The 19,685-nt window shown below is 40.1% G+C and overlaps 1 protein-coding gene across 3 annotated transcripts in view; it reads left to right on the forward strand.

Moving 5' to 3' along the window:
- The window catches only part of SLC9A9 (solute carrier family 9 member A9), a 720,836-nt gene that overhangs the window by 432,130 nt on the left and 269,021 nt on the right, over positions 1-19,685 (forward strand). For all 3 annotated transcript variants that reach the window (XM_027765886.1, XM_014593185.2, XM_006162296.3), the window contains exons 10-11: positions 2,612-2,725; positions 4,854-4,965. In XM_027765886.1, coding sequence (XP_027621687.1) covers positions 2,612-2,725; positions 4,854-4,965 — 226 coding nt within the window. The remainder of the gene's footprint in view (positions 1-2,611; positions 2,726-4,853; positions 4,966-19,685) is intronic.

The following is a 19,685-nucleotide window of genomic DNA, read 5'->3' on the forward strand; positions in this document are numbered from 1 at the left end:
AAGGGTTGGAGTAAAAAATTTTGGGGTAAAATTTTTTCACCCAACACCCCTTTTTTTTTTTTTTTTTTTTTTGGAGAGGTTTTTGCTATAGGGTGCATGCGCTCACCAGAAAGGCAGAGAGAGACAGAAAGAGAGAAATCACCCCTCCCCTCCCCAGGGGAGATGGCCACGCCACAATCCGTTCTCTTCCATTCTCCTCTGGGGATCCTGGGCACGCACGCACACACACGTACCCGGCGTGAGTTTAAGCCACCTGGTCTGGGACTTGCACCACGGTCGACTACATGGGAGTCCAGCAATATAGCCATTATGCTAACTGCTGGTTCCTCACTTTTTAAGGAAGTAAAAATATAATGAAGTGGGAAAATGTTCCTCATCCCTGCATTTCCCCATGTTTTCAAGCTTTCCACGCTTATTTGGGTGACAGCGTTTGTTTACACGGGCTGGCCTAGGATGGAAAATGAGTGCTCAGGATAATTGATGAGGCTGCCACTGCAGAAAGACCATCTTGTACCAAAGGAGCTTTGTCTCTTTTAATCCTTTCTTTTCTATTACGGCTTTTAAATAATGTTTCTGACAAGATCCTGCTTTTCTTTCTGTCAGCTGCCAGTGAACAGTTATTGGGCATTATTTGTGGGGCTGTAAATGCATTACATGAAAAAATAATGAGTCCTTAAAAAGTCAAGGGAAATGCCTCCAGAGACGTTTACCTAACATGGTGATTTATGAAGGTCTCGGAATGAAGTTTCAGAAACTTCCAAATGAAAAGTCTGGAACATTCAACATAAAGTCTCTTCCAAATCTGCTTCTGTTGTAGCCTCTGGACACATTTTCCTTTTGTTTTTCATCGGGAAGTTGGAGAACGTTTTTCATGTTCAGCTTAAATTGTTTCGTTAATGGTCTAAGAATAACTCTCAGGAGCATCTCTCAGCATAGCTTGTTATTACTCCATTCTTCGGAGTGAATTTGATGTATCTATTGTGTTCTGGCTGCTGCAAACTGAAACCTGGGATTAATCATTTTCTTTTTACCAGCTAGAAATGATAGACATTTAATAGATATACCTACATCAATCAATCTAATGAGTCTCATTGTCTGGGGTTTGAAATACACTGATCATCCTAATGTTAAAATCAACATTCATTCTTATTCTGCTTCCAAGTTTTCCAAGTTTGTCCCTCCTGTCTACATGAAGGAGGTCTTCAGTGTAAGCCTTTTTTAAAAAATTGAGTTCATCAGGAACCAGCAGTTAGCGTAATGGCTATGTTGCTGGACTCCCATGTGGTCGACCGCAGTTCGCGTCCCGGACCCGGTGGCTTGAAGCTCATGCCGGGCACGTGTGCGTGCGTGCCCAAGATCCCGAGAGGAGAATGGAGGAGAAGGGATTGTGGCGTGACCATCCCCCCTGGGGGGTGATTTCTCGCTTTCTGTCTCTATGTCTCTCTCTGTCTGGCGAGCACCCTATAGCGAAAATCTCTCCAAAAAAAAAAAAAATTGAGTTCATCAGGGCCTAGGAACACAGGTGCATATGCTATGTAATGTGCATAAGGGTCGAAACTATCTCCCTCATTTCCTGACAATGTACACTTTCCGCAAGTCACTTAGCTTCATTTTTTTTTTAAACATGGTTATTTTTGTCATCTTAGTAGCAATTGTTCCATAGAAGCATCTTGCTGGTTAATACTTCCCACAGGTTTCTCTGACAGCCTTGCCGAAGGGAAGAATGGGACACTGGCGTCTGTCAGTGGATAAAGAGCCAGGGTAGAGTCAACTGACCTGACAGGAAAAGTAGAGCCCCTGTACCCCTCCAGAAATGGATCACAAGCCAAAGGGTGGCCTTCCGGATGAAGAAGGACCATGCAGTCACCAAATACAGTCTCCAGAGATTACGTGGACTCAAACCCGAGGCGCAACTAATGGTTTTTGTTTTATGTTGCTGGACTCCCATGTGGTCGACCGCAGTTCGCGTCCCGGACCCGGTGGCTTGAAGCTCATGCCGGGCACGTGTGCGTGCGTGCCCAAGATCCCGAGAGGAGAATGGAGGAGAAGGGATTGTGGCGTGACCATCCCCCCTGGGGGGTGATTTCTCGCTTTCTGTCTCTATGTCTCTCTCTGTCTGGCGAGCACCCTATAGCGAAAATCTCTCCAAAAAAAAAAAAAATTGAGTTCATCAGGGCCTAGGAACACAGGTGCATATGCTATGTAATGTGCATAAGGGTCGAAACTATCTCCCTCATTTCCTGACAATGTACACTTTCCGCAAGTCACTTAGCTTCATTTTTTTTTTAAACATGGTTATTTTTGTCATCTTAGTAGCAATTGTTCCATAGAAGCATCTTGCTGGTTAATACTTCCCACAGGTTTCTCTGACAGCCTTGCCGAAGGGAAGAATGGGACACTGGCGTCTGTCAGTGGATAAAGAGCCAGGGTAGAGTCAACTGACCTGACAGGAAAAGTAGAGCCCCTGTACCCCTCCAGAAATGGATCACAAGCCAAAGGGTGGCCTTCCGGATGAAGAAGGACCATGCAGTCACCAAATACAGTCTCCAGAGATTACGTGGACTCAAACCCGAGGCGCAACTAATGGTTTTTGTTTCTGTTTTATTTTCAGTTATTTGAATTTATGAATTTTTTGGCTGAGAACGTCATCTTCTGTTACATGGGCCTGGCGCTGTTCACCTTCCAGAATCACATCTTTAATGCTCTTTTTATACTTGGAGCTTTTGTATCCTTTGAAATGCAGAATGTGGGGTGATTAGAGGAGAGAATGAACTACCTCCTTTCACTGATTATTCTGCTAAATTGTTAAAGTAATTTCCTTGGGTTAGCTGCAAGGATCAAGCTCAAAGCAAATATGTAATTTCTAGTGAGGAAAGAAAAACATCCTAAGAAATTAGGGCCTTTATTAAATATTTATTGTTCAGGATCGGACGTTTGGAAAATACTAAGGAAAATTCAGAGGCAAAATTTAAGGAGAACAGTATTTTTCAAGTATCTAAAATACATTTAACTAAAATGATTAATTATTTACATTAAAGTATCCATTCTTTATAGAGAGAGATGTATTTATTCTGCATTAGAGTATATCAGAAGGCAGCCAGGATTATTAAGCTTTGGAGATGTTTTCATTGCAAGATAGCAAAGCCTTTTTCCCAATGAGTTCTTTGAAAATAGGATAGACAGAGTTAAGATCAAAAGAAATTAGCACGATGGATGTGCTTTAAGCATCATCAGCTTTGTACACGGTAAGTTTATTTTAATGAGATAGAACCTTTCCTTGTACAGATCAAATCTAGACTTCACTTTTTTTTCCTTTCTTTTTTTTGGGGGTGGGGGGAGGTTTCTGCTGTAGGGCGCGCACACTCACCAGAAAGAAAGAGACAGAGAGACAGAAAGCAAGAAGTCACCCTGTGGGGGGATGGCCACGCCCCCATCCCTTCTCCTCCAGGGATCTTAGGCACGCATGCACATGCTCCCAGTGTGAGTTTAAGCCACTGGGTCTGGGACTTGAACCGCTGTCGACCACATGGGAGTCCAGCAACATAGCCATTACACCAACTGCTGGTCCCTAGACCTCACTTTTGATACTGAGGGCTTTTCCAGTTTTAGGGCTGGAGCAGGAGGCATTTCTAGCGGGAACAGATCATCTTTCTGGAAGGAAATTGAGTAATTAGGGATGTCCCCAAAGGGCCAGCCTCATAGCCTACTAGTTAAAGGAGCTGGATCCCATATAGCTGACCACAGCTTGAATCCTGATTCCAGCAGCTTGAAAAAATATACCTGGTACATGTCTATGTATGCCCTGAATCCCAACAGGATAAAGGATTGGAGGAGAAGGGTCTGCCGCGTCACCAGGCCCATTGGGAAATGCTTTCTCCCTCTTTCTATCTCTCTTTCTGGCAAGTGCACTCATCCTCTGGCTATTCAAAATAGAAAGAAAGAAAGAAAAAAGGGATATCCCCAAGGACACTCAGTAGCTGTCACCCTCACTTGGAAAATGGGCAAATGCCACCTCAGATCACAGGCACCAAATCTTAGCCCAGAAAGCCAACCCCCTTATATAAATCCTGCCACGTGAGCACACGCATTTGCCTACTCGTCCCTCTCCACTGAGCATTCAGCTGAACGCTCACATGTCATCCAAACCCTGGATCTTATAAGGAAGTTCCATCTTCCAAATAATTTTAGCCACCGCGAACAAACCAGAATAGACAGGCTATCAGGCAATGAGTCAAAGACAACAAAGAAGGAGAGATGAATACCACTGGTATTTCCGAGGATTTTCACTGTGAAGCTTTGACTTTAGTAAAATGCCTCTTCAAGCGGCAATTGTACTATGCAGTTAGACAGGCAATTCCTCTCAAAATTAAATCCACTGAAAGCAAAAAGTAAGTGAAGCTTGCTAGATACAGGGAACATAAACTGATGGGAAGTAAGACAGCAATCATGAGCAGAAGTGCGTTCAGCCTTTCTAAGAGCTGCTTGAGGAGATAATGCCACGGCATCGGAATGGTCTCTGCCTTACGTTTTGCAGAAGAATTGAGGATAGAGTCAGTCTTCAGCAACACCAACGTGATGAGAAAATTTACAGTGATTGAACTACTAGTGGGCTAACCATTTTAAACCAAGACTATATGCAAAGAAAGACCAAGTTCTCTATTATTTCTGGAAAGGAATTGACATTGAAAGATGAATTTGAGAACAATTTGGACATAGATGAAGTGGCGTGTTTATTCCTGTTTGGGGGGGGGGGGAAAATGTAGAGAAGGTTAAGGAGGTGATATTTAAGCTCAAGGACTCACACACTCATGGCAGCAGCATTTTCCTCAATGTTTCCCTTTGCTTATCTATAGCTTGCTATTTTTATCGCCAGAGCCTGTAACATATATCCCCTCTCCTTCCTCCTGAATCTGGGCCGAAAACAGAAGATCCCCTGGAACTTTCAGCACATGATGATGTTTTCAGGTAGGTGAATAACCTTGTGTGTCAGTGCTGCTGTTCTCTTTTACGGAACATAGAAAACCGTGAGCAGATTTAGAGACTTGGGGGGAAACGTGAGTCCTTTTACCGCCCCGTGTACTCAGCACCGTGCTGTTATGCCATAGGTTCGGAGCAACTTCAGGACTTTAGGATTTCTCTTTCCAAATGGAAAATTAAATTGCAGGAAGTTTTGTTGGTATAGATTCAAGTCCCAATATCTGGTCAGAAACTGACCTAGAATGGGCATTAGATTTTCCCCTGACCTATTTCAGATCCATTTTCATTTTGGGTTTTGGTTTTCATTTTTGTCTTTAGGTTTTCACCATAGGGTGCATGTGCTTGCTGGAGAGAGACAAATAGTGAGAGGAAAAGTGAGAAATCACCCTCCAGTGTGGATGGCCACACTGCCATCCGGTCTCCATTCTCCTCCTGAGACCTTAGACATGTACACACATGTGCCTAGCATGATTTTCACGCCACCGGGTCCAGGACTTGAACTGTGATCAGCCATGTGGAAGTGCAGCACCTTAACCACCTTGCCTCCTGCTGGCCCCTAGATCAATTTTCATATCAAGGAATTTAAATGATCACTTTGTAAGTTGCATGTTCAAGGTACATAGTGTGTAAATGGTGTCATCCTCATCCAGTGCTAAAGTTCCTCCTCCTAGAGTCCCTGCTCCTTCCCATGGAAATCTCCAGAAACTTCTCATGGTTAATACAAAAGCAAATCTGACCTATGGGTACTCAGTTTTGAGTTAGAAAACAAGTACTAACTGAGCGCTCCTCAAATGCCCAAAAGCAGTTCTGGGCACAAGTTGATGAAGCTGACAAGGTCTCTGCTCCCACAAAGCTTATGTTCTAATTGTTTAAACCAAACCCGAAGGCTCCTTTCCAAAAGAAAATGAAACAAATGAATTTGATGACCCTGAACTACTCTGGGAATTGTGGTTTCTTTCTACTCAATCCATCTTCCAATCATTAGTCTTCCCCGTTGAAAGATCTAGTTCGGAGACGTACATGCCTTTTATGTGTCTGTGCACTCAGAGACAATTCACTTGAGGGTATGTGAGAATTAAAAACCAAACAAACTCTCAGAGGCCCAGCAGCAGTGGCACAAGCAGGAGGACACCACTGCATGAGGGCTGGGGCTGCACTGGAGGCCTGGGGTAGGTTCCTGGCCCAACCCAAACAGGCCTGGCAAAGTGGCATGTCCTATGGTCCTGGCTAACCAAGAAGTTGGGGCAAGAAGGATCGCATGAAAACATATTAAAAATTACCTTTCTCTCCGTCTTGCTTCTTTCTTTTTCTCAATAAACAAACAAGCAAACAATCAAAAATTCCCGTCAGGTTGGTGCAGACAAATATAATTTGGGGTACCTAGGGACAGTGGGAAAAACTATCATTTCCTGATATTTGATATTTTCCACTCACTATTTATCAATCCTATGAAACAAATGTTAACACACACACAACCAAGTATCTCAAAATCTGAATTCTTTCTTCCTCCTTTTTTTTTTAATTTTAATTTTTTTTGTAGGGTGCATACACTTCCTAGAGAGACAGACGGAAAGACTGAAAAAGGGAAAGTGAGAAATCATCCCCTAGAGGGGACAGACATGCCAACAGTCCCTTCTCCTCTAGGCTCCTCTTGGAATTTTGGGCATACACACACATGCCTGCTGTGATTTTCAAGCTGCTAGGTCCAGGATTCAAACCACACAGTCGGGCATGTGGATCCAACGCCTTAACCTTCATGTCACCTGCCAGCCCTCAAAATCTATATTCTTAAAAGAAGTACTAAGAATAAAAGATTTATTTCACCTCCAGTTAGTTTCTATAATAGTATGGTCTAGTCAGTAAAGACCTCCCAGTTTGAGAATGAAGAGTTCAATCAAGTACAGACCAGTGAAGCTCCAAAGTTAAAAGTCCCCCTTCTGAAAGCCTCTGACAGGGCTTCCTTGTTTCCAGATATGCAAGGGTGAGAAAGGAGTCATAAGGAGAGCAAGAAGTTGGACTGGTAGGGCACCTGGGAACAGCAATGAACTTAGCAATGACCTGCCCTCCACAGGGGAAAGCAGAATATAAAGTTGGCATTTGATCCCTTCTAAATAGGAGGTCAGCATTAGGTTGCATTCTTACAAATCATTCTTAGGAGCTAGAAAGTACTTTTTCTTCTTTTCCATCAAAACATCAGTAGTGGGACCAGCAGTTAGCGTAATGGCCATGTCACTGGACTCCCATGTAGTCGACCACGGTTCGCGTCCCAGACCTGGTGGCTTAAAACTCACACCAGGCGCGTGTACGTGCATGCCCAAGATCCTGAGAGGAGAATGGAGGAGAAGGGATTGCGGTGTGGCCATCCCCCCTGGGGGTGATTTCTCACTTTCTGTCTCTCTCTCTCTCTCTGGCTGGCGAGCCCCTGCGCCCTATAGCAAAAACCCCTCCAAAAAAAAAAAAAAAAATCAGTAGTTTTAGGGACTAGAAGTTGGTATGATGACTGTGTTGCTGAAATCCCATGTGGTTGAGTCCCGGACCCAGTGGCTTAAACTCACACTGTGCGTGTGTGTGTGTGTGTGCCCAAGATCATGAGAGGAGAATGGAAGAGAAGGGATTGCAGCGTGGCCATCCCCCCAGGGGGTGATTTCTCACTTTCTGTCTTTCTGTCTCTCTCTGTCTTTCTGGCGAGTGCATGCACTATATACAAAAACCTCCACAAAAAAAAAAAAAAAAAAAAATTATCCGTAGTTTTACTCAGGGGGATAGCAACTTATTTTCCAAACCTGAGTTTTGTATTTTGCGCATTGCCTTACTTGACAGAATGCTTTGAGAAGGATGTAAGGGTTTAGGTCATCATGATGGGACATGAAGTGGCTGCCCATATGGCCACCCGACTAGATGGATTCTCCAGGCTTATCACCGTCTACGTTTCCTTCGCTGTAGGACGGTAGCTGCACTAGAGACTGATAGGGGTCAGCAGTATGGTGTGTACAGGCAGGGAATGTGAGGAGACCACAAGTTCATGATCTTTTTATGATATTCTAGAGCAGGAGGTCAGCCAGTTATGGCCCTCGAACCAAATCTGGCCCGTGCCTACTATCTTGTTAATAACCTGGGAATCAGCTGCACCTGTTTGCGTATTGTCTGTGGCTATTTCTACACCACAGTGGCAGCGTTGATTAGTTGCAACAGAGACTACATGATTCACCAAACCTAAAGTATTTACTGCCTGGCCCTGTTCTAAGGCACCCTCACCCTGTAGAAGAAAAATAACCCCATCACAATAGCGGGACTGAAATTATTAGGTTAATTCACAGGAATGTCAATCAGCTAGTTCTCACCATTTAAAAAAAAAAAAAAAAAAAAAAACAGTCATCCAAATGTTCAGGACACCTACCTACCTATGACGGATGTCCAGAGAATGCCATGCATTTTCTCCCACATTGAGCATTCATGTCATCTGCCTGGCACTGAGTCACTGTTAGCAGTTTAGCAGGTTAAACTCAAGGGTTGCATTCATCCTGTGCTGGGGGGGGCTTCTTTTTATATATTTAACTTGATTTTTGTTCTGTGTACTTTTCATATGAAAATTAATCTGAACAATCAAGAGATTGATATTCTTCTTAATATGTGTATGTCATTTTTATTAAAAGTTAATAATATTGACAATACTCCTCGGTGTGGTGGAAAGAATATTGGATTTTCCACGAAAAAGCTGTGTGCTTTCAAGTGAATTACAATGTTACATAGTTTTGTAATGGAATCATAGATGCTACAACTCAAAAGTCACTTACATCATCCTAAGACCTTTCATTGACACTGTTTTGAAACTCAAAACTAGACCAAGTAAGATAAGCATTGTTCATTTTCTTCCTCTAAAGTTTTTATTTATTTCATAAGAAAGTGAGGGAGAAACCCAGCACCTTCTACAGGGTCTTGATGCCACAATCCACCCCAGCCCTCAGCCAGCCCCAGATCGCAGGTTTGCATGTACCCAACGTACTCAGGAAGGTCTCAGGAAATTCAGAACTTTCCCATATGTGTCAGCCTCACATGGAGTCACCTTTTACCTGTTTCACCTTCCAGACCCAATCTTGGCCAATTTAAGTGTAAATTTTAGTTTTATTGAATACATTTATAATGTTATATAGCCATCACTACCATCCTTCTCTGTAACTTTTCATCTTGTAAAACTGAAATTCTATACTCACTTAACAATAACTCTCCATCTCTCCTCTCCTCTTCCCTGGCAACCACCACTCTACTTTTTGTTTCTGATTTTGACTATTCTAGGTGCCTTATGTAAGTGAAATGATACAATATTTGTCTTTCTGTAATTGACTTATTTCACATAGCACGAAGTACACAAGAGTCATCCATGTTGTAGCATATTACAAAACTGCCTTCGTTTATAAGACTGAATTATATTTTTTGTATGTATATGCCACATTTTGCTTATCTGTTGATGGGCAATAGATTGATTCTGTGTAACTTTGTGAGTAAGGCTGCTATGAACATGGATATACAAATATCTCCTCGAGGTCTTGCTATCAGTTCATTTCAATATACATCCAGAAATGGAATTGCTAGGTCATATAGTAATTCTACTTTTAATGTTTTGAGAAATTGCCATGCTGTTTTCCATAGTGGTTAAACCATTTAGCTTTCTCACCAACAGTACATGGTGTTTTGATCTTTCTATATCTTTACTAACACTTAATATTTTCTGAATTTAATTTTTGATAGTAGCCATCTTTTTTTTTTTTATTCCCCCATTCTGAGTTTTGTTTTTTTTGAGAGAGATTTTTGCTATAGGGAGCGTGCACTCGCCAGACAGACAGAGAGACACATTAGAGACAGAAAGCGAGAAATCACCCCCTAGGGGAGAGGATCACACCGCAATCCCTTCTCCTCCATTCTCCTCTCGGGATTTTGGGCACACACGCACACGCGCCCGGCATGAGTTTTAAGCTACCGGGTCCAGGACGCGAACTGCAGTCGACTACATGGGAGTCCAGCGACATAGCCATTACACTAACTGCTGGTTCCCGATAGTAGCCATCTTGATAAGGAAATACGAATCAAAACAACAATGATATATGAATTGATATCATAGATGCTAATTGATATAATAGATTATTAACATATCATGATGATAAATGATCGATCATATATCATCATGATATATGAATTGATATATCATTGTTGTTTTGATTTGCATTTCCTTAATCATCAGTTATGAATGGCTTTTCATTGGCTTGTTGGTCATTTGTACAACCTCTGTTCAAGCCTTTCTTTCTTTCTTTCTTTCTTTTCTTTCTTTTCTTTTCTTTTCTTTTCTTTTCTTTTCTTTTCTTTTCTTTTCTTTTCTTTTCTTTTCTTCTTTCCTTCTTTCATTTAATTTGCTAGAGTGCACATGCACTTGCCAAAGACAAACAGACTTGAAGAAAGAAGAAAGCAAGTAAGGATCTTCCAATGGAGGCTGATCATGCCTCAATCCCTTCTCTATTCTTTCTTCAGTGTATGGGACATGCACATATGCACATAGATGTTCCCAGAGTGTTTCTCAAGCCACTGAGTCTGGAATTCAGACCTTGTAGTTGGCCATGTAGGATCCAGATGCCTCAACCACCACACCACCACATGGCTCATTGTATTCATTTTTCAATCAAGTCTTTTCTCTTGTTATTGAATTTTAGGTGTTTTTCTATATTTTCCAAATATCAATTCCTTATAATATATATCACTTGTAAATATTTTATTTCATTCCATGAGTTCCCTTTTGTACTCTTTATATTGTCTTTTGGTGCACATTTTTAAAAATTTCTTTAAGTTAAGTTTCTTTTTTTCTTTTGTTTCTTGCATCTTTGGTGTCATATCCAAGAAATCACTACCAAACCCAGTGTTGTGAACTTTTTGCCCTACATTTTCTTTTGAGACTTTTATAGTTTTACACCTTGTGTTTAAGTTTTTGATCTATTTTGAGTAAATTTTTGTATATGGTGTTAAATAAGTGTTCAAATTCATTCTTTTGCCTATAGATATCCATTTTCCTAAAACCATTAGTTGAAAAGACTGTCCTTTCCCCCATTGAATGGTATTTATATCATTGTCAAAAATTATCTGGCCAAATATGTGAAGGTTTATTTTTGGACTTTCTATTCTATCCATAAGACAGTATGTCTACCTTATGTCAGTACTAATTGCTTTGTTTACTATAGCTTTGTGGTAAATTTTGAAATATGGAAGTGTGAGTTCTACAGCTCTGTTCTTTTTCAAGACCGTTATGTTATTGGAAATCTGTCGAGATTCTATATATGAGATTGATCATTTATTTTATTATTTCTGCAGAAAACATCATTGAGACTTGGATAGGAACTACATTAAATCTGTAGGTAGATAAGTGTAGTATTAACATCTCAACAATATTGTCTTCCAGGTCATGAAAATAAGATGTATTTCTTTTTTTTTTTTTCTTTTTTTGGAGAGGCTTTTTTTCACTATAGGGCACATGCGTTCGCCAGACAGACAGAGAGAGACAGAGAGACAGAAAGCGAGAAATCACCCCCCAGGGGGGATGGTCACGCCGCAATCCCTTCTCCTCCATTCTCCTCTCGGGATCTTGGGCACGCACGCACACGCGCCCGGCGTGAGTTTTAAGCCACCGGGTCCAGGACACGAACCGCGGTCGACTACGTGGGAGTCCAGCAACATAGCCATTACGCTAACTGCTGGTTCCCAAGAAGATGTATTTCTATTCATGTCTTCTTTAATTTATTTCAGTAATTTTTATAATTTTCTTTGTAGAAGTCTTTCACTTTTTTGATTAATTCCTAAGTATTTTATTCTTTTTTATTGTAAATGAGATTTTTTTATAATACATTTACATTTTTAATACAAATATGTAATTGAAATAGCAAATTGAATTTGCTATTATGAACAAAATTATTTTTATAATTTCCTTTTCAAATTGTTCATTGTTAGTGTATAGAAATACAACTGACTTGTCTGTTTAACTAGTATCATGTTATTTTGATTAATTCATTCATTGTCTCTAATAGGTGTGTATGTGTATGTGTATGTGTGGGGGTGTATAATCTAAGGCTTTTACATATAAAGTCATGTAAAGACATTATTTTACTTTTTCCATTCCAATTTAGATTCTTTATTTTTCTTTAGTAATAATTGATCTGGCTAGAAATTCAATACTATGTTGAATAGATATGATTAAAGTTGACATCTTTGGGCACTGGAAGGTGGCATGGTGGTTAAGGTGCTGGACTTCCACATGGCCAACCATGGTTCAAGTCCCAGACCTGGAGGCTTGCTTTCCTACTTTCCTTTTCTCTCTCTCTGTCTCTCTCTCTGGTCAAATTAAACAAATAATAATGATGATAATAAATGAAATAAAATAATCCTTTTTTAAAAAGGTGTACATCTTTGTCCTAGTTCTGATTTTAGCAGAAAAGCCTCTGTCTTTAGTATAATATTTGCTATGGGTTTCTCATATGTGGATTTTATTATGTTAAGATAATTTCTTTTTCTTTCTTTTTTCTTTTTTTTTTAATTTTCTAGAGGGCACATGTACTACCTGAAGACAGAGAGGGAAAAGGAATGTGAGAAAGCATTCCCCATGGGGAACATTCATGCCACAATCCCTTTTCCCTCATCCCTCGTCCCTCCCTTCTTTTGGGATTTTGAGCACACACACCCCCAGTGTGCATTTCAAGCTGCCAGGTCCAGGACTCAGTCCATGTAGTCAGCCATTTGGGCTCCAGCTGCCTTAACCACCACACCACTATCTGGTCAATAGTGTCCTTTAATTCTTAGTTTATTGTATGTTTCTTTTTTTTTTTTTTTTTTTTGAGAGGCTTTTTCTATAGGGCACGTGCGCTCACCATACAGATGGAGAGAGACAGAGAGACAAAAAGGGAGAAATCATCCCCCAGAGGGGGAGGGCCATGCTGCAATCCCTTCTCCTCCATTCTCCTCAAGGAATCTTGGGCACACACGCACACGCCCAGCTTGAGTTTTAAGCCACCGGGTCCAGGACTCGAACCGCGGTCGAGTACATGGGAGTTCAGCGGCATAGCCATTATGCTAACTGCTGGTCCCTATTGTATGTTTCTTATCAAGAAATGTTCTTGAATTTTGTGAATGCTTTACTTATTTCAATTTAGATTATCATTTTTTCCCTTTATTCTGTTAAGGTGATGTATTACATTGATTTAATTTTGTATGTTGAACCATGCTTTCATTCTAGTGATAAATCTCACTTAATAATGGTATATAGTTTTTTCAATATACAACCAAATTTGATTTGCTAGTATTCTGGTTTTTTGCACCAGTACTTATAAGGGTTGGCAGTTTTGCTGTAATTTTTAGGATAATGTTAGTCTCATAAAATGAATTTGGAAATGTTACTTCTCGTTAATCAATTTTAAAAGCTTGTGAATGATTGGTATTATTCTTCTTTAAGTGTTTGCTGGAATTCACTCATGAAACCATCTCATCAAAGAGTTATTCCTTGTCAGGGAATTTTTAAGTACTTATTCAATGTCTTTACTAGTTATAGGGCCATTCAGAATTAATATTTCTTCATGCTTTATCTTAGTAAGTTTGTGTTTCTAAGAATTCATACATTTTGTCCAGGTTATCCAAATGTTTGACATAAAATTGTTCATAGAATAGTAAGCCATACATGAGTGGGTTCAACCAGTCACAGGTCAAAAATATTTTAAGAAAAATAAAATAACAGGATTAACCTCATAGCATAGTGGTTAAACACTGTGTGAAGGGAGCTAGATTCTATGTGACTAACTACAGTTTGAGTCCCAGCTCTGGCAACTTGAAAACACACTGGGCATATGTACATACATGCTCAGGATCTTGATAGGAAGGAGGAATAGGGGGAAAGAGATTGCATAACCAGGCTCATCATGGGAGGGTGCTCTGTCTCGCTCTCTCTCTTGTGTATATATAAAGAAAAATGATAAAATAATAAAAATAATAATACAGCAATAAAAATAATACAGAGATTAAACAATATAATGTAATAACTATTAACATAATTATTTACATTATATTGGGTATTATAAGTAGTCTGGAATTGATTTGGGGTATATGGGAGGATGTGCATAGGTTATGTGAAAATACTGAGAATTCATAGATTATTAGTATCTATGGAAGACATTGGAACCAATTCCCCACACATACTGAAGGAAGACTGTATTTTTTATCATTATTTCTCTGGAATTAGTCATAATGTTACCATTTTCATTTACGATTTTAGTAAATTCGAGTTTATTATCTTTTGTTTCTTAGTCCTTCTAAGTTTGTCAGTTTTGCTAATCTTTTCAAAGAACCTGTATTGGGGTCATTGATTTGTATCTCTCTTTTTTAAAATTCATGATAGAGAGTACATCACATCTAAGAGAGAGAAAAAGAAACACTCTTAACAGTCTGGCAATGCTATGATCACCTTCTTACAGCCCTCAAGCACGCAACATTTTGGATGCACACACACACACACAGTGTTTTTCAGGTTGATCAAGTTAGGGATTTGAAATCACAATCATCATATTAAAGCTTGTTTTTTGTCCCTCATTTCTGAATTACTGGCTTGTTTTGTATTTAATTTTTGTAACAAAATGTATAAATTCCTTTCTCATTTTCTTTTTTGTATATTCTATAGAGATTTTCTTTGTGAACCCTATGGGAAATGATTGACATTCTAAAGTTATAGCCCTCTAATTTGAATTGATACTAGCTTAACATTAATAGCATACAGAAACTACCTTTTTATACCTCCATTCTATCACTTTTGGTTGTTGATGTCACGAAATTGCCTTTTATACATCGTAATACCAAAAACACAAACTAAAAATTATTTTACATGATTAGACTCTTAAATTATGTAGAAAACAAAATGTGGTTACAAACCAAGGTCACAGTAGTACTAGCTTTTAAGCTAATAATTTCTTAAATGTATTCATGTCTTAAATCACATACAGAACAAAAAGTGGCATGACAAACCATACAATAATTTTTTAAATTATTCATGTATTTACTTTTATAGAGCTCTCTGGGTGTGTGTGTGTGTGTGTGTGTGTGTGTGTGTGTTTGCATTTTCATATAGTTCCAGATTCCCATCTAATGTTTTTTTTTTTTTTTGAGAGGTTTTTGCTATAGGGTGCATGTGCTCACCAGATAGACAGAGAGAGACAGAGAGACAGAAAGCGAGAAACCACCCCCCAGGGGGAATGGCCATGCGGCAATCCCTTCTCCTCCATTCTCCTCTCGGGATCTTGGGCACACACGCACACGCACCCAGCGTGAGTTTAAGCCACTGGGTCCAGGACGCGAACTCCGGTCGACCACGTGGGAGTCCAGTGACATAGCCATGACGCTAACTGCTGGTTGCCCGTCTAATGTTCTTTCATTTCACCCTGTAGGGCTCATTTGAGCATTTCTTGAATGACAAGTTCAATGGTTACCAGTTCTTTTAGCTTTTGTTTTCTTGGGGATGTCTGAATTTCTTTCCTACATGCCCTACTGAAGGGCAGTTTTGCCAGACATAAAATTCTTGGTGACAGGTTTAATCCTTTTAGCACTTTGATATATCTGGCCATTGCCTGTGGCCTCCAAAGTTTCTCATGTGAAATCTTTTGACAGTTTTATTGAGATCCCTTGTATATGATAAGTCACTTCTCTCTTCCTACCTTTAAGAGTCTCTCTTTGTCTTTATCTTTCAAAAATGTGAATATCAGGCAACTTGTGCACACATACCTAAAATCCCAAGAGGGTAATGAAGAAGAAGAGATTGTAACATGATCATCCCCCCAGAAGGTGATTTCTCACTCTCTCCTTGTCTCTCTCTAGTAAGCACATATGTCCTATAATTTTTTAAAAATTGATATATGTCTCAGCATACATCTCCTTGAGTTCATCTTACTTGCAGTTCACTGAGCTTCTTGGATGTTTATATTCATGTCTTTAATCAAATTTTGGAAATTTTAAGACATTCTTTTTTCAAATATTCTTTTTCCTTTTCTCTCTCTTCCCCTTTTTGTGCACTATCATAATACTAGGTTATTTTCCTTAATGACAACTTAGGCTGTGTTCACTTAAGTTCAATCTTTATCTTTCTGTTCCTCAAAATTATCAATACCCATTATTCTAAAAATTCATCGATTCTTTCTTCTGTCTACTCAAATCTGTATTTCATTCCTCTAGTGAATTTTTCACGTCAGTTGTAATTTTCAACTCCAGAATTATCTTTTGATTTAATTTTTTATTATCTCTTTATTGATATTTCCATTTTGTTCATGCATCATTTTATTGACTTTTCCCACATCTTCACTTAGTTCTTTGGACATATTTAAGATGATTATTTTAAGGTCTTTGTCTAGTGTATCTGTCATCAAGTCTTTTTTTTTTTTTTTTTGGAGAGATTTTCACTGTAGGGCGCGTGCGCTCGCCAGACAGACAGAGAGAGACATAGAGACAGAAAGCGAGAAATCACCCCCAGGGGGGATGGTCACGCCGCAATCCCTTCTCCTCCATTGTCCTCTCGGGATCTTGGGCATGCACGCACACGCGCCTGGCGTGAGTTTTAAGCCACCGGGTCCGGGACACGAACCGCGGTCGACTACGTGGGAGTCCAGCGACATAGCCATTACGCTAACTGCTGGTTCCCTGTCATCAAGTCTTTTCAGAGACAGTATTTATTTATTTACTTATGTTTTTCCTTTGAATTACCATATTTTTCTGTTTATTTGTATATCTTGTAATATCTTTGTTGATGAAAACAGGACATTTAAATCTGATATTGTGTTAGAAACTGAGAAAGCAGTTTCTCCCTCTTGCTCAGAGTTTGTGTTTTAGTTTTATTTTTATTGTTGTTTTTATTATTTTGTTTGTCATAGGCTGTTCTTTGCTGGGTATCAGCTGAAGTGCAAACTTAAGGTCTTCTCATGTCTTTTTTGAGACGTGAATTTTCCTGGGCAATCACTTTCAAATTTATATATGTAGTTATTTTGTTTGTTTTGTTTTAGGCTTTGCGACAGGGTGCATGTGCTCACCAGAAAGAAACAGAGAGAGAAGGAAAGTGAGACATCAACCCCCAGGAGAATGACCATACTGTAATCCCTTCTCCTCTAGTGTCCTCTCAGGCTTTTGGGCATGCATACACATGCACTTTGAATTATTTCCAAGTCACCAGGTTTAGGACTCAAACCACGGTTGAGCAGGTGGGAGTCCAGCACCTTAACTACTATGCCACCTATTGTACCCTATGAAGTTATTTGTTTAATGTCCTAGTCTTGAATGTCTAGCTCCCAAATGGGGAAAAGAGAAAAAAAGGTGGCATAGATTAAAAAAAGGAGGAGGGCACTAGTCCTTTAAATCTTATGGAAATTATATCAGAGGGGAAGGGGCTTATAAAAATGCAAAACAGTGGGTGCTAGCCTCTTTGCACCTCTGTGATAAGAATATCAATCAATAATCAGAATACAGATTCCTTATATTTGTAGGACTGGGTCCTTTTATCCCACCCTGTTTTCAGCAAGATATTTGTAAGCTGATCCAGGAACACATGCACAGCTGCCTACCACAGCACTAAGGGGTGTGGGGATGAATAGCTGCTACTTTGTGAGGAGCTGAAATTGAGCAAAGTCAATCACAATTCACTGTCCAAATCTTCCTCTAAAAGTTGGAAGTCTTCAATAGACTTCATAGTTTCCATCTAATTGCATCAGACAGATTCTATCAGTGCAATTGTTGTCTAGGTGGGGAGACATATTCCTAGCTCTTACTACTCTGCCATCTTCCCCCAAATCCCAATATTGGTCTTTTTAGCAGACTTGTTTTTAAAAAGTTTGGGGAAAATGACATATCTTGAGGTTGGATATCTTGTTCACACTCTCATAACCAATTAAAAGCCTCTTGCTTTTTGAATTTTAGAATCTCCTCATCTATAATACATGCCACTATTTCAGATTTACCTTCAAGGACATGAGAACAAAAGTTAAATCAAAACCATGTAATTCCTAACCCAGGCCAACCCCAGCATGTCAAACATGTTCATTATGCAAACCTGACCCCCATCTAGTTCACAACAACCCGAAACACATGTGCAAGCCTCTGTCAACTGTAGACGTGAGCTCTGCACTGAACCCCTTGGACACAAGGTAGAGGAGGAGCTTTCTAAGCCGAGGTGGATTCGCCATGAATTAATGAATTCAAGTGTCAGGTTCCCTTTTTTTATGATCCCTTCCAAGATCCTGGGAAGGGTCCTAGCAGTTTGTTCTATTGAGCATATGAAAGTTTGCAAAAGATATTTTGTATTACTTGTTCTTACAGAAGTCCCCAAAATATGCAGACATCAGGGATCACAAAACTTAAACCAGACAGGACCTCAAATCTAGATGCACCTAGAAGTGAAGGTTTAAGAAGGTATCCAGCTGCTTTTTACTCATCTTCTGGTAGTGGAATGGACTCGAATGAACGTTGAAATAAGAGCTCTAGAACCGGGAAGGTGGTTCAGGTTCAGTAATGTTTTACTGTAAAGTTCACATTCATCAAGGATGACCCTACTGCCTCTGGCACCCTCTTCCCTTCATCTACCCTTTGCCTCTAGGGCCAATTAGATTGAATCAAGTGACTGTCAGGACCCAGGTTGGATTTGTACCTAGCATGACCACCCCCATGCAAACTAATAGTCTGTACGAAGGAAACCTTGGGACTCGAAAATGATCCAATAGGTCCAAGGCTAGGAGCCGTTCCTTTCTGTCTGCCTTTTTCTCCCTTGAGGAGTTTGTAATAATACAAATTCTGTTCTTGGTAGTTCAGATACCGTTGAGGAGGTTTACCCTGAGACATGTTTAAGACCTTCTTTAAATTCAAGGCCAAGAGGCTGTAACTGCTCTGGTGTATCTGTGACACCCAGCACAAAGGGCTTAAGAGGAATGCTAAGCTCCTCTGCAACAATTCTGTTGCTCTTGAGCACAGCCCTAGTTAATGCCAGGAGTGAACAGGCCCTCCCCGGCGCGCAGTTCCCACGAAACCAAAGAAGCAGTGCTCTGTGGTTTAAATTAAAGGAGGAGATGTGCTTCGCACAAATTAACATCCTTATTGATGTGGTGCATATTACAAAGATCAGTCCTCTTGTTTTAATTCAAATCCATGTGCTCCAATTTTTATTTAATTTAAAACTAAATAAGAGCAGGGAGTTGCTGGAAGGAGGGGAAATGCCAAGCCCAATCGAGCCCTGGCAGCCTTCCTAAAACCACTGCGACTCGGGAATTGTAGACTACTGGGCTGAAGAGCCATCCAGCAGAGACGCTGGGCTTATCCGACAAGAAGGAGTCTCAGGAAGCACCTGGAAAGGTTGTAGGAACCAAACCACATATTGGGACCAGCAGCTGGCGTAACAGCTGTGTCGCTGAAGTTCCACATGGTCAACTGCAGTTCAAGTCCCGAACCCAGTGGCTTAAACTCACACCAGGCGCATGTGTGTGCGTGCCCAGGATCCTGAGAGGAGAATGGAGGAGATGGGATTGCGGCGTGGCCATCCCCCCTGGGGGGCGATTTCTCGCTTTCTATCTCTCTGTCTCTCTCTCTCTTTCTGGTGAACATATGCACCCTATAGCAAAAAAAAAAAAAAAAAAAAAAACTCAAAAAAAAATAAAAAAAAAAAAGAAAAGCCA

Source organism: Tupaia chinensis, unplaced genomic scaffold (assembly GCF_000334495.1).
Source record: "Tupaia chinensis unplaced genomic scaffold, TupChi_1.0 Scaffold139833_1, whole genome shotgun sequence".
In the NCBI taxonomy this organism is placed as follows: Eukaryota; Metazoa; Chordata; class Mammalia; order Scandentia; family Tupaiidae; genus Tupaia; species Tupaia belangeri.